The sequence below is a fragment of the Bos taurus genome, chromosome 5 (genome assembly GCF_002263795.3).
Source record: "Bos taurus isolate L1 Dominette 01449 registration number 42190680 breed Hereford chromosome 5, ARS-UCD2.0, whole genome shotgun sequence".
In the NCBI taxonomy this organism is placed as follows: domain Eukaryota; kingdom Metazoa; phylum Chordata; class Mammalia; order Artiodactyla; family Bovidae; genus Bos; species Bos taurus.
Genome location: NC_037332.1, coordinates 82106192 through 82119381, shown reverse-complemented (window position 1 = coordinate 82119381; position 13190 = coordinate 82106192). Strand labels below are relative to the sequence as shown.

Sequence of the window (13190 nt, the reverse complement as noted above, 5' to 3'; positions counted from 1 at the left end):
TGCTGGGAAAGATTGAGGGCAGGAGGAGATGGGGACGACAGATGAGATGGTTGGATGGCACATCACCGACTCAATGAAGATGAGTTTGAGTAAACTCTGCGAGTTGGTAATGGACAGGGAGGCCTGGCATGCTGCAGTCCATGGGGTCGCAAAGAGTCAGACATGACTGAGCTACTGAACTGAACTGAAGTGGCACCATTTATAATCATATAGAGTACTCATTTTCACAGGAGTACTAACTGCTTCCAGGACATATGCTACACTGGTCTGTTGTTGAGAAGGATGTTGCCTAGTTTTGCATCTTCGAACCTTCCTTTTGAGTTTAAAGGGAATGCTGGCCATCCCTATCTGTCAAATACAGTTTAAAAAATAAATGTTAATGTGATTGACTTAAGTTATCGTGTAGCTATTCTCTGGGCGTGGAAGACATTTCTTATTATGTGTCTATTCAGTTAGTTTAATCTTAATTTATTTCTGAATTCTTATTCTTTATTTTTCTTATTTCTTCTTTTCCTTATTTCAAATTCTCATTGTCATCTCATGTACTGACTTTCATTGAAGTTTTAAAAATTATTCAAAATATACTTTTACTGACCCCTTCATAAACAATATGCAGAAAGTTTGCTAAAAGACTCAGTAAGTAAGAGAAAATTTTTTTGTAAAGCAAATGTGCTATTAAAGGGTTCCTTTCCACAGGGTTTAAGGAAACTGCCAAGGATGTCTAGGTAGGTTTTTTTTTTTTTTTTTTCCAACAGCAGCAGTTAGGGGACGTCAGATTTTATATAGGTTGCAAGTCCTTGTGTTTCTCTTAATTGTACCTTTTTTCCTTTAAAATTAAAGTTCATGTTTATATTTAAAATATTAAACTGTTTTACATTCTTCAGGCACTACCTCCCAGGACAGAGAAAATGTCTGTTGACCAGGACTGGCCTAGTGTTTACCCTGTTGCAGCTCCATTTAAACCCTCCGCAGTACCTCTTCCTGTTCGAATGGGTTATCCAGTAAAAAGGGGAGTGCCCATGGCTAAGGAGGGAAATCTGGAACTTCTAAAGGTAGGATAAGTTGCTGGTTCATTGGCTGAAACTTATATTTAAAGAAATGTTGATTTTTCCCTCTGACACCTACCCTCCCCCTGCCCTCACCACTCCCCGCCCCACCCTGCAGCACTTCAAGGTTCAGTGCATCTCAGCTTACTATATTTTAATTCAGTTGTTTTGCAGGTAATAATGGATACTATGTTTTACTTATCCCTGGTAAAGATGGCTCAAAGAATTCTAGGCATTTAAGAATGGGTAATTAATTGGTCCTGTGGCTTCCTTTTGACTTTTTCTTTTCTATTGTATCTTTTCTATATTGTGTTTTTCAAACAGAACTAAATGAAATAACCTAATTTGAGAGTGAGAATTGGGGGGGAGTGAAGTTTTTACTTTTAAAAAAGAAATGTAAAAACTTCCCAGAAAATTAATTTAGTATTATTGTTATAGTCCTTAAACGTCTTTATTTCATGAAGCAAAATAGGTCATGTTAAATGCTTCAGTTAAATGCATCTATAGTGAGTTGATAGCACCTATTGTGATATATGAAAAGTAGACTTCTTAAAATATAAATGTCCATCACCAGGGAATGCATGTCTTAGATGGTTTCCTTTTACCTACAATAAAATTATCATCAAGGAATTGTATTTTCTACTAAATGAGAGAAACTGTATTTTCTACTTCATGAAAAACAAAAATTTGCTAAAAGTTGATGGTAAAAAAATGAGATAGTAAATAAAAATTTTTTTTAAATGAGATAGTAACATGGAGAGGGGATCATCTTTTGCTGGGGACAGGCAGATGAAATTTGGACAAGGGAACAAAATCTATTGCTTTATCAAGAGATAAAGCGAACACTTGTAAAACTAATCTTTTCTTCAAATGGAAGAGAAGAATTCAACTTAGTTTAAAGAAAAAAAAAAACTTTGGAAAATATCACTGTGAGAGAGAGTAACAATATGTTTATAATGTTGTAATGGTGGTCGTGAATGGAATTTTAATAAATATAAAAATCCAAACATTTAATGCATGCTGTCCCTTTCAAGAATCACCTATATGCTTAGTCCAGTGATATGATCTGTTCCCAGTAAGTGCCATATGGATTAAAGCTTGTAAACTGAGGTAATATATGCAGAGTTCATAAAGCCGTGCCAATGTAAATCCTGTGTAAGCATTCACTATTATTTTTTCCTTTTATGACGTTGAGTCACGTTTCAAAAATAGAAGTATAGAAAATGAAGTCACTCACCCCCATAATCCCACTATTTGGTGTCTGTTTTCTCTTGTTTAAAATAACCATTTTCTGATTGGTACTTAAGATTCCAGACATAATGTTTGGGGGAACTTTCTGCTTATTCAGATTTTCTTTCAAAATAAGTTTCTTTAAACTAAATTTTCTCTTTAAATGCTTAACATTATTTTAAAAATATCCCAGGAAGTGTTAATTATTTATTTGAAGGAATCAAATTGCTGACCTTACCTAAGTTTTCATTGGCCCTGTAAATAGTGAACCTTTCAATGTATTATAAACATATTCCCAAGTTCATTTAACTGTTCATTTAAGATTTCCTTGCTTTGTTTATTCATTCCATTCAATTCATAAAATGTCTGTTAAGGATAGAACAGAAAATGTCTTGCAGTGGTATGTGTTCCAGGGGGATTAAGATTATTAAACAATGGTCTGTGTCTTTAAGTGTTTTCAGTTTCATAAGGGAAATATGTACACCTGTAGATTTGTGGCAGGAATAATACTATAAAAATAATGTTTTTTTCTCTACCATTATTCTTATAAGATACTTGGTACAGAATCTTTATTTCAGGAAATTCATTTCTTAAATTTGCAACATCTGTGACATGGAATCAGTATTGTTAAAAAAATAGATTTTATTTATTACAAGGTTTGTGAGGCTTATGATTTAATTTTATGAGAAAATTGTGTTTCATATTTTTAAGAGACTTAGTCAGAAATTCCCTGGCCATCCAGTGATTAGGGCCTGGTGTTATCACTGCTGTGGCCTTGTTTAGTCTTTGGTTGGGGAACTAAGATCCCACTCTGCATGGCATGGCCAAAAAAACAAACAAAAAACAAAGACACTTAGCTGATTTATCCTTTAAAATTCTCTATTTTAGATTCCCAATTTTCTGCATTTGACTCCTGTAGCAATTAAAAAGCACTGTGAGGCTCTTAAAGGTATGTGGTTGTTTTATAATATGAACTTAATATTTTATTAATTTAACAGGAATCTCATTTCCAATGATAAAGGGGTCGGTTTATCAAAAGAATATAGTATTTGTAAATATTTGGGCACCAAAAATTGGAGCACTTAATATACAGAAAATATTTACAGAATTGAAGGAAGAAATAGAAAGCAATACAGTTATAGTAGGGGGCTTCAGTACTCCACCTTCAACAATGGGTAGATCATCCAGATGGAAAATCAGTAAGGAGACATTGGATTTAAGCTTACACATTAGACCAAATGAATTTAACATTTACAGAACATTCCATCCAACAGCAGTAGAATACACATTCTTCTAAAGTACAAATGAAACATGATTTCAAGATAAATCATATGTTAGACCATAAAATAAGTCTAAATAAAATTTAAGAAGATTGAAAGCACATCAAACATTTTTTCCAGCCACAATGATTTCAAATCTAGAAATCTATTGAAAATTCACGAACAGCTGGAGATTAAATAACATGCCCCTAAACACATACTGATTCAAAGAAGCAATCAAAGAGACATCAGAAAATATCTTGAGATATGAGATGTCTCAAAAACAGTTCCAGGAAGTAATTTTATAGCAATAACAGCCTACGCAAGAATAAAGAAAAATATCAACTAAGCCACCTAATTGGAACTAGAAAAAGAAGAACAAACAGCCCAGAGTTAGTAGAAGGAAGGAAGTATAATGGTTGGAATGGGAATAAATTAAGACAAGACAACCGAAAAGATAAATAAGAGCTTATTTTTTGAAAAGATAAACAATACAGACAAACCTTTATCTAGCAAGAAAAAGAGGCTTGAAAATTAAAAATGAAATAGATGTTACAACTGATATCACAGAAATGCAAAGAATCTAAGAGACTACTGTGAACATTTTTATGCCAGCAAATTGGACAATCTAGAAGAAATGGATACAGTCCTACAAATATATAATGTACCAAGACTGAAGCAAGCATAGAAAATCTGAATGGACCAGTTACTAGTAAGGAGATTGAGTCACTCCAGATGGCTTCATTGGTGATTTTTTTTTAATTGAATCATAGTTGATTTACAGTGTTTCCTTAATTTCAGCAGTACATCAAAGTGATTCAATTAAACATATGTATAAATCTATGTATACTTTTATAGATTATTTTCCCTTATAGGTTATTTTAAAATACTGAGTATAGTTCTCTGTGCTATACAGTAGGTCTTTGTTAGTTATTTATGTATAATCATGTGTATATGTTAATCCCAAATTCCAAATTCACTGGTTTGTTCTACTAAACATTTAAAGAATTAATATCAATCCTTCTCAAACTTCCAAAAAAGTAGAAGAGAAGACCCAAAGTCATAAACTTAGCATTATCCTGATTCCAAAACCGGACTAAGTCACGTCAGTCGTGTCCGACTCTGTGCCATCCCATAGACGGCAGCCCACCAGGCTCCCCCGTCCCTGGGATTCTCCAGGCAAGAACACTGGAGTGGTTTGCCATTTCCTTCTCCAATGCAGGAAAGTGAAAAGTGAAAATGAAGTTGCTCAGTCGTGTCTGACTCTTAGCGACCCCATGGACTACAGCCCACCAGGCTCCTCTGTCCATGGGATTTTTCCAAGCAAGAGAACTGGAGTGGGGTGCCATTGCCTTCTCCTACAAAGGCAAATAACACAGGCTAATATCCCTGATGAACATAGATGCAAAACTCCTCAACAAAATATTAGCAAACCAAATTCAACAGTAAATTAAAAGGGTCATACACCATGATCAAGAAGGATTTATTTCAGGGATGCAAGGTGGTGCAGCGCCTGCAAGTAAACCCATGTGACGTATCACATTAACAAATGAAAGATAAAAATCATATGATCTTCTCAATAGATGCAGAAAAGGTGTTTGATAGAATTCAGCATCCTTTCATGAGAAAACTCAACACAGTGTGTATAGAGGGAACAAACTTCAACATAATAAAGGCCACATATAATAAGCTCAAAGCTGATATCATAGTACAGCAATGAGAAGCTAAAAGCTTTTTTTCTAGGATCAGGACAAGACAGGGATGCCCACTTTCACCACTTTTATTCAACATAGTACTGGAAGTTCTAGCCAGAGCAGCTAGGCAAGAAGAAGAAACAAAAGGCGTAGGAAAGGAGGAAGGGAAATTGTCGTTCCTTGCTGATGACATTATTTTATGCATGTAAAATTCTAATGACTCAAAAAAAACTTAATAAATGGATTCAGTAAAGTTGCAGGATACAGTTAATATACAAAAATCAGTTGCATTTTCCGCAGTGAAGTTGGGAGTTCAGAAGGAGATCAAGAAAGAGAAGTTAAGAAAATCGTTTACAATAGCACCAAAAAGAATAAAGTACTGGGTGGGGGGAGGAAGAATTGAATGAAGGCAGTCAGAAGATACAGACTTCCAGTTACAAGGTAACTGAATACTAAGGATGTAATGTATGATATGATAAATATAATTAATACTACTACATGTTATCTATGAAAGTTTTTAAGAGAAGAAATCCTAAGAGTTCTTATCACAAGGGAGAAGTTTTTTTTCTATTTATTTTATTTTGTATTTATAGATGGATAGTCATTAAATTTATTGTGATAATCATTCATAATTTATGTAATTCAAATTATTATGCCCTGTACCTTAAATTGCACAGTTGTTGTTCAGTCCCTCAGCCGTATCTGACTCTTGGTGACCCCATGGGCTACAGCACACCAGGTCTCCCTGTCCCTCACTATCTCCCGGAGTTTCCCCAAGTTCTTGTCCGTTGAGTTAGTAATGCTATCCAACCATCTCATCATCTTCCACCCACTTCTCCTTTTGCCTTTTCTCTTTCCCAGCATCTTTTCTATTGAGTCAGCTGTTCACATTGGGTGGCCAAAGTGTTGGAGCTTCAGCTTCAGCATCAATCCTTCCAATGAGTAATCAGGGTTGATTTCCTTTACAATTGACTGGTTTGATCTTCTTGCTGTCCAAGGGACTCTCAAGAGTCTTCTCCAGCACTACAGTTCGAAAGCATCAATTCTTTGGTGCTCAGCCTTCTTTACGGTTCAATTCTGAAAGACCATTGCTTTGACTCTAGGGACCTTTGTCAACAAAGTGATGTCTTTGCTTTTTAATACACTGTCTAGGTTTGTCATAAGTTTGCTTCCAAGAAGCAAAATGTCTTCTGATTTCATGGCTGCAGTCACCATCCACAGTGATTTTGGAGCCCTAAAAGAGGAAATCTATCACTGCTTCCACCTTTTCCGCTCCTATTTTCAATAAAGTGATGAGACCAGATGCCATGATCTTAGTTTTTTTAATGTTGGGTTTTAAGCCAGCTTTTTAAAAAGCGCTTAAAACTTAATACAGTGCTATATACCAATTATGTCTCAAAACTGGAAGAAATAAAAGTAAAATATATATGAACACATAATAAAAATAAGAATAAAGTACTTAGGAATATATTTAACCAAGGGGGTGAAAGATCTGTATACTGAAAACTAATATTGATGAAAGAAATTGAAGAAGACTCCAATAAGTGTTAAGATACGGATTGAAAGAATTAATAATGTTAAAACACCCATAAAACTCAAACCAGTATACAGATTCAATGCAGTCTCTGTCAAAATTCCAAAGGTATTTTTCCCAGACATGGAACAAACTGTAAAAGACCTCAAATAGCTAAAGCAGTTTTGAGAAAGAACAAAGCTGGAGCCATCACACATCCTGATTTCAAACTATATTACAAAGCAGTAGTAGTAGTCAAAAAACAGTATGGTTTCGTCATAAAAACAGACACATAGATCAATGGAACAGAACAGAATTCCAAAATAAAGTCGTGTATTTGTTTACTTAATTTGTGACAAAAGAACCAAAAACACTTAATCAGGAAAGGATAGTTTCTTCAGTAAATGTTATTGGGAGAACTGGGCAGCCACATGTAAAAGAATGAAACTTGACCACATTCTTACATTATACACAAAAATGAATATGAATTAAAAACTTGAACATAAGACCTGAAACCATAAAACTCCTAGAGAAAAACATTGCGTGTAAGCTCCTTGACATTGGTCTTGGCAATGATTTTTAGGAATTTGACACCTAAAGGAAAGGCAAGAAAAGCAAAAATAAACAAGTGGGACTACATCAAACTAAAAAGCTTCTGCACAGCAAAGAAAACCATCAATGAAATGAAAAGGCAATCTGTGGAATGGTAGAAAACATTTGCAAGTCATGTATCTGTTAAGAGGTTAATAGCCAAGATATGTAAAGAACTCATACAACTCAATAGTAAAAAAAAAAAAAACAAAACTGATTTTAAATGTGCAGAGCTAAATAGACACCATTTTTCCAAAGATTTACAAATGCCTGATAAGTACATGAAAAGATGCTCAACGTCACTAATTATCAGGGGGAAAAAAATTCAAAATCACTGCACCAAAATGACTATTGTCAGGAAGGTAACGTGTTGATGAAGATGTGGAGAAGAGGACACTTGTGCCCAGTTGGTGGGAATGCAAATTGGTGCAGCCACTGTGGAAAACACCATGGAGAGTCCTCAAAAAAATGAAAATTAGAACACTATATAATCTAGCAATGCTATTTCTTGATATATATCCAAAGGAAATGAAGATGGAGTATTGAGATGCATGCACTCCCATGTTCATCTGAAGGTGATGTCTACTTGCTTAGTATAGTTATCAAGGCTTTTCAGAAAAGGAAATGAAACCAGAAACTTCACAGGTGGCCCGATTATGCTAATAGGAGAAATAAAGTAGTAAAATGATTATGATGAAATATGAGCTTCGTTAAGGGCCTTCCAGTTGAAAATTAAAAGGAAGAAGAAAAAATGAAAAGATCATAAAAAGAGGTCTAAAAGGCAGGAATAATAACCTTATATTTGAAATGAGGGAAGAAAAATCTCTTTTATTTTCATTAAGTTATGTTATCTTCTGTTTTGAGACATTAGGATGAACTTCTGTCCCTTTAGATTGTATGTTTCTTTATTTGTTGGTGCCTAATGTTAGACTGCGGAGAAGGCAATGGCACCCCACTCCAGTACTCTTGCCTGGAAAATCCCATGGATGGAGAAGCCTGGTGGGCTGCAGTCCATGAGGTCGTTAAGAGTCAGATACGACTGAGAGACTTCACTTTCATTTTTCACTTTCATGCATTGGAGAAGGAAATGGCAACCCACTCCAGTGTTCTTGCCTGGAGAATCCCAGGGACGGGGGAGCCTGGTGGGCTGCCGTCTATGGGGTCGCACAGAGTTGGACACAATTGAAGCGACTTAGCAGCAGCAGCAGTGTTAGACTGACAGAGATCATTGGTGCACATTTGTGCCCCATATGATACAAATCATATGTAATTTTTTGATCCTTTGCAGAGTCAGTTAACAAATGGATTGTTGTCCAGTCGCCCAGTCGTGTCCAACTCTTTGTGCCCCTATGGATTGCAGCACACCAGGCTTCCCTGTCCCTCACCATCTCCCAAAGTTTGCCCAAGTTCATGTCCATTGCATCAGTGATGCCACCCAGCCATCTCATCCTCTCTTCTTCTACTCAGTCTTTCCCATCATCGAGGACTTTTCCAGTGAGTCGGCTTTTCACATCAGACCAAAATGCTGGAGCTTTCATCATCAGTCCTCCCAATGGTTTCAGAGTTGATTTCCCTTAAGATTGACTGATTTGATCTCCTTGCTGTCCAAGGGACTTTCAGGAGTCTTCTCTAGCACCACAGTTCAAAGGCATCAATTCTTTGGCACTCTGCCTTCTTTACACCCAAAAGTGAAAAAGTGAAAGTCACTCAGTTGTGTCCAACTCTCTGTGACCCCGTGAACTGCAACCTGTCAGGCTCCTCTGTCCATGGATTTCTCCAGGCCAGAATACTGGAGGAGATTGCCATTCCCTTCTCCAGAAGATCTTCCCAACCCAGGGATCGAACCCAGGTCTCCTGCATTGCAGGCAGATTCTTTACTGTCCGAGCCACCAAGGAAGCCCTCTTTACACACAAAGATGGGCACAATAAAGGACAGAAACAGTAGAGACCTAGTAGATGCTGAAGAGACCAAGACGAAATGGAAAGAACACACAGAAGACCAAATATATTACCCTGTGATAAATTCCACTTTTTTTGTTTTTTAAACATTATTTTTTAATGTGCATTTATAATTTAGAAACTGGTAATGAGATAGTTTGAAAATACTTCATAGTTTTTAAATGAAAGGGTTATATACAGTACATTTAGAAGAGTAGCATTATATTTTATAATATTTAAGTGAATGTTTTAATCTTTCCTTAATTTTGCCTTTATACTTTTGCCAGCTTCTAGATTTAGATCATATCTTCCAAATAACTCACAGGCTTTTCAAGTATTTCTTCTCAGTTTTCTTTCAGAGTAGGTCAGTTCAGATTTTGTATCTGACTTGCAGATGGAAAATTTGAAGCACAGGAAAGTTAGGTAATTTACCAAAACTTTAATAATCAGTGGCAGAAGTTAAGTAAAAACCAAGGTCTTCCAAATTCTAGTCTGTTGCTCTACCTATCAGATGAACAAAAGGTTGAGAGGGGTCTATTATGTACTTTCCAGTTGGCTGGGGTTTTTTGAACATATAATCGGGCAATTTAATTTAAAAACTGTAATTATCATCTGGTGATTGAAATAACTTATCCAAAGTTTTTTTTTTTTTTTTAAAAGGTCAGTACAAACTCAGTAACTCATAAAATTCCCCAAACTAGTCTGTCTTACAAAGTGCCTGGCACTGCTGCATCTTATAGTACAGGATACTGGGATTAGTCCATAATGGGAATGCAGTTTAACCCCAGGAATTTTGCTCCGTTCCTTTTATTTAAATGTCAAAATGTTCTTAATGGCAAAGCTATTTCTTTCCCCTCAGAGTGTCTGAGTATTGATCTCTTAAACACAGTATTTAGGGAATGGTGTGAGCTATACTTAATTTGCTAACATATATTTAGTCCCAGGTCTTGGAAAGTCTCTGTAATCTGGAGTGACATTTTGCTGACTGATTTTAAAGTCTAAACGGGAGCTAAATATAGTGGCTACTATAAGAAAGTCGTTAGCTTGGGGAAAATGTTGTTGGAGAAAGCATGGGTCCATGGGGTCTCATGCGCTTGATCTAAGCAACCTATTAGTTTTAGCTCTTCTTGGGAAGAGGTTGTTTAGGAAATGGGATTTCTGTTAAGGGGAACCTGATAATCTTAGAAGTTTTCATCCCAGACTGGGAGCCCTGTACTGTGTACTAACTTGATAGACAAAGGCAAAATGAAATCAGTTGCCCACCTAGGGAGTGCCTCGGTATTGTACTGATAGCTGCAGGAGGCTGGGAGCTCACTCGTTTCCTTGAAAGATTTTTCTTTTCCCATTTGAGGCCTGAGTTTGCACCTCTGTGCTATGAGCAGTGTTCTCCGGGCTTAGAACTTCTGCTTGTAGCCCAGATCTCAGACGTAGACCCACTCTCTCCAGACTGGGTGTCTTGCGTGAATATGCAGAGAAGTCTATTCTTTCCATTTAGTGCCAGGAGCTCAGAAGTCAAAAGAAACATGAATTAAGGATCATTTAAAGGTGACTCTGAAAGCTGAAACTCCAGTACTTTGGCCACCTCATGCGAAGAGTTGACTCATTGGAAGACTGATGCTGGGAGGGATTGGGGGCAGGAGGAGAAGGGGACGACAGAGGATGAGATGGCTGGATGGCATCACTGACTTGATGGACGTGAGTCTCAGTGAACTCCGGGAGTTGGTGATGGACAGGGAGGCCTGGCGTGATGCGATTCATGGGGTCGCAAAGAGTCGGACACGACTGAGCGACTGAACTGAACTGAAAGGTAACTCAGGCTTTACAATTAGAGGCCCTGTTGACTCAGTTTTTGAAAGAAGATTGACAACATCTCAGTTCTCTGGTACAGCTTGTACCACATGGCTTGGTGGATGTTAGTTCCCTGACCAGGAATTGAACCTGGGCCACGACAGTGAGAGCACTGAGTCCTACCCACTGGACCACCTGGGAATCCCCTCTTAGAGCCTCTTCAGAGCTTCTTTCACTTCCCTTCAACTGATTTTTTTTTTTTTAACGTGTCAGTACTTGTAATGTTGTACACATCAAATTATAGGAAAAAGACAACTATAAACAAGACGCACACCTCTACTTCCATGAACAGCACACGGCATTACAGTAAGCCAAGTTTATATTCAACCATCAAATGCGGTTCTCCTATTAGTTCACTTTTTGATGGATCATTTAGAATGTCTTCAAATCCAATAGTCTCGTCGTTACCCCTCAAAATATCCAGTGAAAGGTTTGAGCTTGGAAGAAATGGAAGACGCTTAACCTGCTGCCCTGCTTTGAATTCCATCTGCAGTTTTAGTGATGCAGATAGACCCTGGATGTTTCTCAGTGTTGGAGAAGTTCACCTTATCTTGGTTGAGCTGGTAATTTTTTTCTGATAATTCAAGAGGATGACTGGGCAGAAGTTCATTTTTCACACAAGAAACCTTTTCAAAGAAGATCATGACTTTCAAAAGGTCCACTTGCTGACAAGCTCAGTAACTGGAATACTGTCCTTTAGCTGAGATCCAAGTCCTCTGACATTCATGTTCAACTTGTTCGACACACAAATTCTCACTCTGTTATGGTCAGCTGGCCCTGCCGTTCACTTCCGTTTCCCCTTCATCTGATTTTTAATAACCTTCATTTGGATGTGAATTCATATTACCTATTGCCATTTCAAAAACAATAATGCTCCAGGCTCTATGAAATTCTTTGCATTCAGTTGGTTAGGAATTAACACTGTCTCATAACAGATATGTGCAAAGCTATAATAAGCTTCCATCAGGTTATAGTTCCCTTTTAACTTACTGCTCCCCACCAAACCTGAACTAGCCAAATCATTCCCTTAATTAAATCCCCTAATTAGGATTCACCTAGGAAGAAAAGTGATGCATGTGGGATGATGATGTATATAAAGTGCAAAAGAGAATCTGTTCTTTCATTTCATGTATCCTGAAAAGTGATCTCCCTCAATAATTTGATTTTGTCTGGTAATATGTATTACAATGAGAATTATAAAACTACAATTGAAAATTTTTTTAATTCTCAGATTTTTGCACTGAGTGGCCAGCTGCATTAGACAGTGATGAGAAATGTGAGAAGCATTTTCCAATTGAAATTGACACAGCTGATTATATTTCATCAGGACCATCTATTCGAAACCCCAAAGCACGAGTAGTGACCTTACGGGTAAGAGTTATTTTTTAAAAAATAAGAATTATTATAACACTTTATTTTATAATAGTATTTTGTATGTGTGACTATAAAACTGATACATTTAGGCTTTCTAACAGTTTTCTTTATTAGAAACATATAATATTCTTAGAAATTAATATTTATATATATTTCTGATTATGTTCCTCAGATAACTTACTAAACTGAGAAGTCAGGTCAAAGGATATAGATCTTTTAAGGATTTTTTATATATATTGTGATAGTTATTTGATGATATAAAATTCCTCCAAATACAAAACCAGCAGATTGTGAGAAAGCCTGTATTTTTCTGTACTCTTACCAGATTAGATATTATTATTACCTGTTAGCTTGATAGGTAAAAATTTTATTTGAAATATGTATGTCTTTGAATTCAAATGAAGGTGAAAGTTTATTGCCCATTTTGATGCTGTATTGATCTCTTACAAACTTATTTTTTCTTTTTAATCGCAGCTTTATTGAGATAATTCACATACTATAGAATTCATCCTTTTAAAGTTTACAGCTCAGTGGTTTTTAGTATAGTCACAAATGTGCAACCATCACCACTACTTAACTCCAGAAATTTTCATCACCATAGAAAGGAAATCCCATACCCATTATCAATCACTCCCTTTTCACCAGTGTTCTCCTATCAACTACTAATCTTACTTTCTTTCTTTGTGGATCTGCCTAT

The 13190-nt window shown here is 36.4% G+C and overlaps 1 protein-coding gene and 1 pseudogene across 1 annotated transcript in view; one reads left to right on the top strand and one right to left on the bottom strand.

Annotated features, from left to right (window-relative positions):
* The window catches only part of MRPS35 (mitochondrial ribosomal protein S35), a 43585-nt gene that overhangs the window by 5918 nt on the left and 24477 nt on the right, over positions 1-13190 (top strand). Inside the window, exons 3-5 of the mRNA NM_001075619.2 lie at positions 885-1052; positions 3165-3225; positions 12351-12490. Coding sequence (NP_001069087.1) covers positions 885-1052; positions 3165-3225; positions 12351-12490 — 369 coding nt within the window. The remainder of the gene's footprint in view (positions 1-884; positions 1053-3164; positions 3226-12350; positions 12491-13190) is intronic.
* LOC781532 (proteasome maturation protein-like) lies at positions 10800-11906 on the bottom strand (annotated as a pseudogene).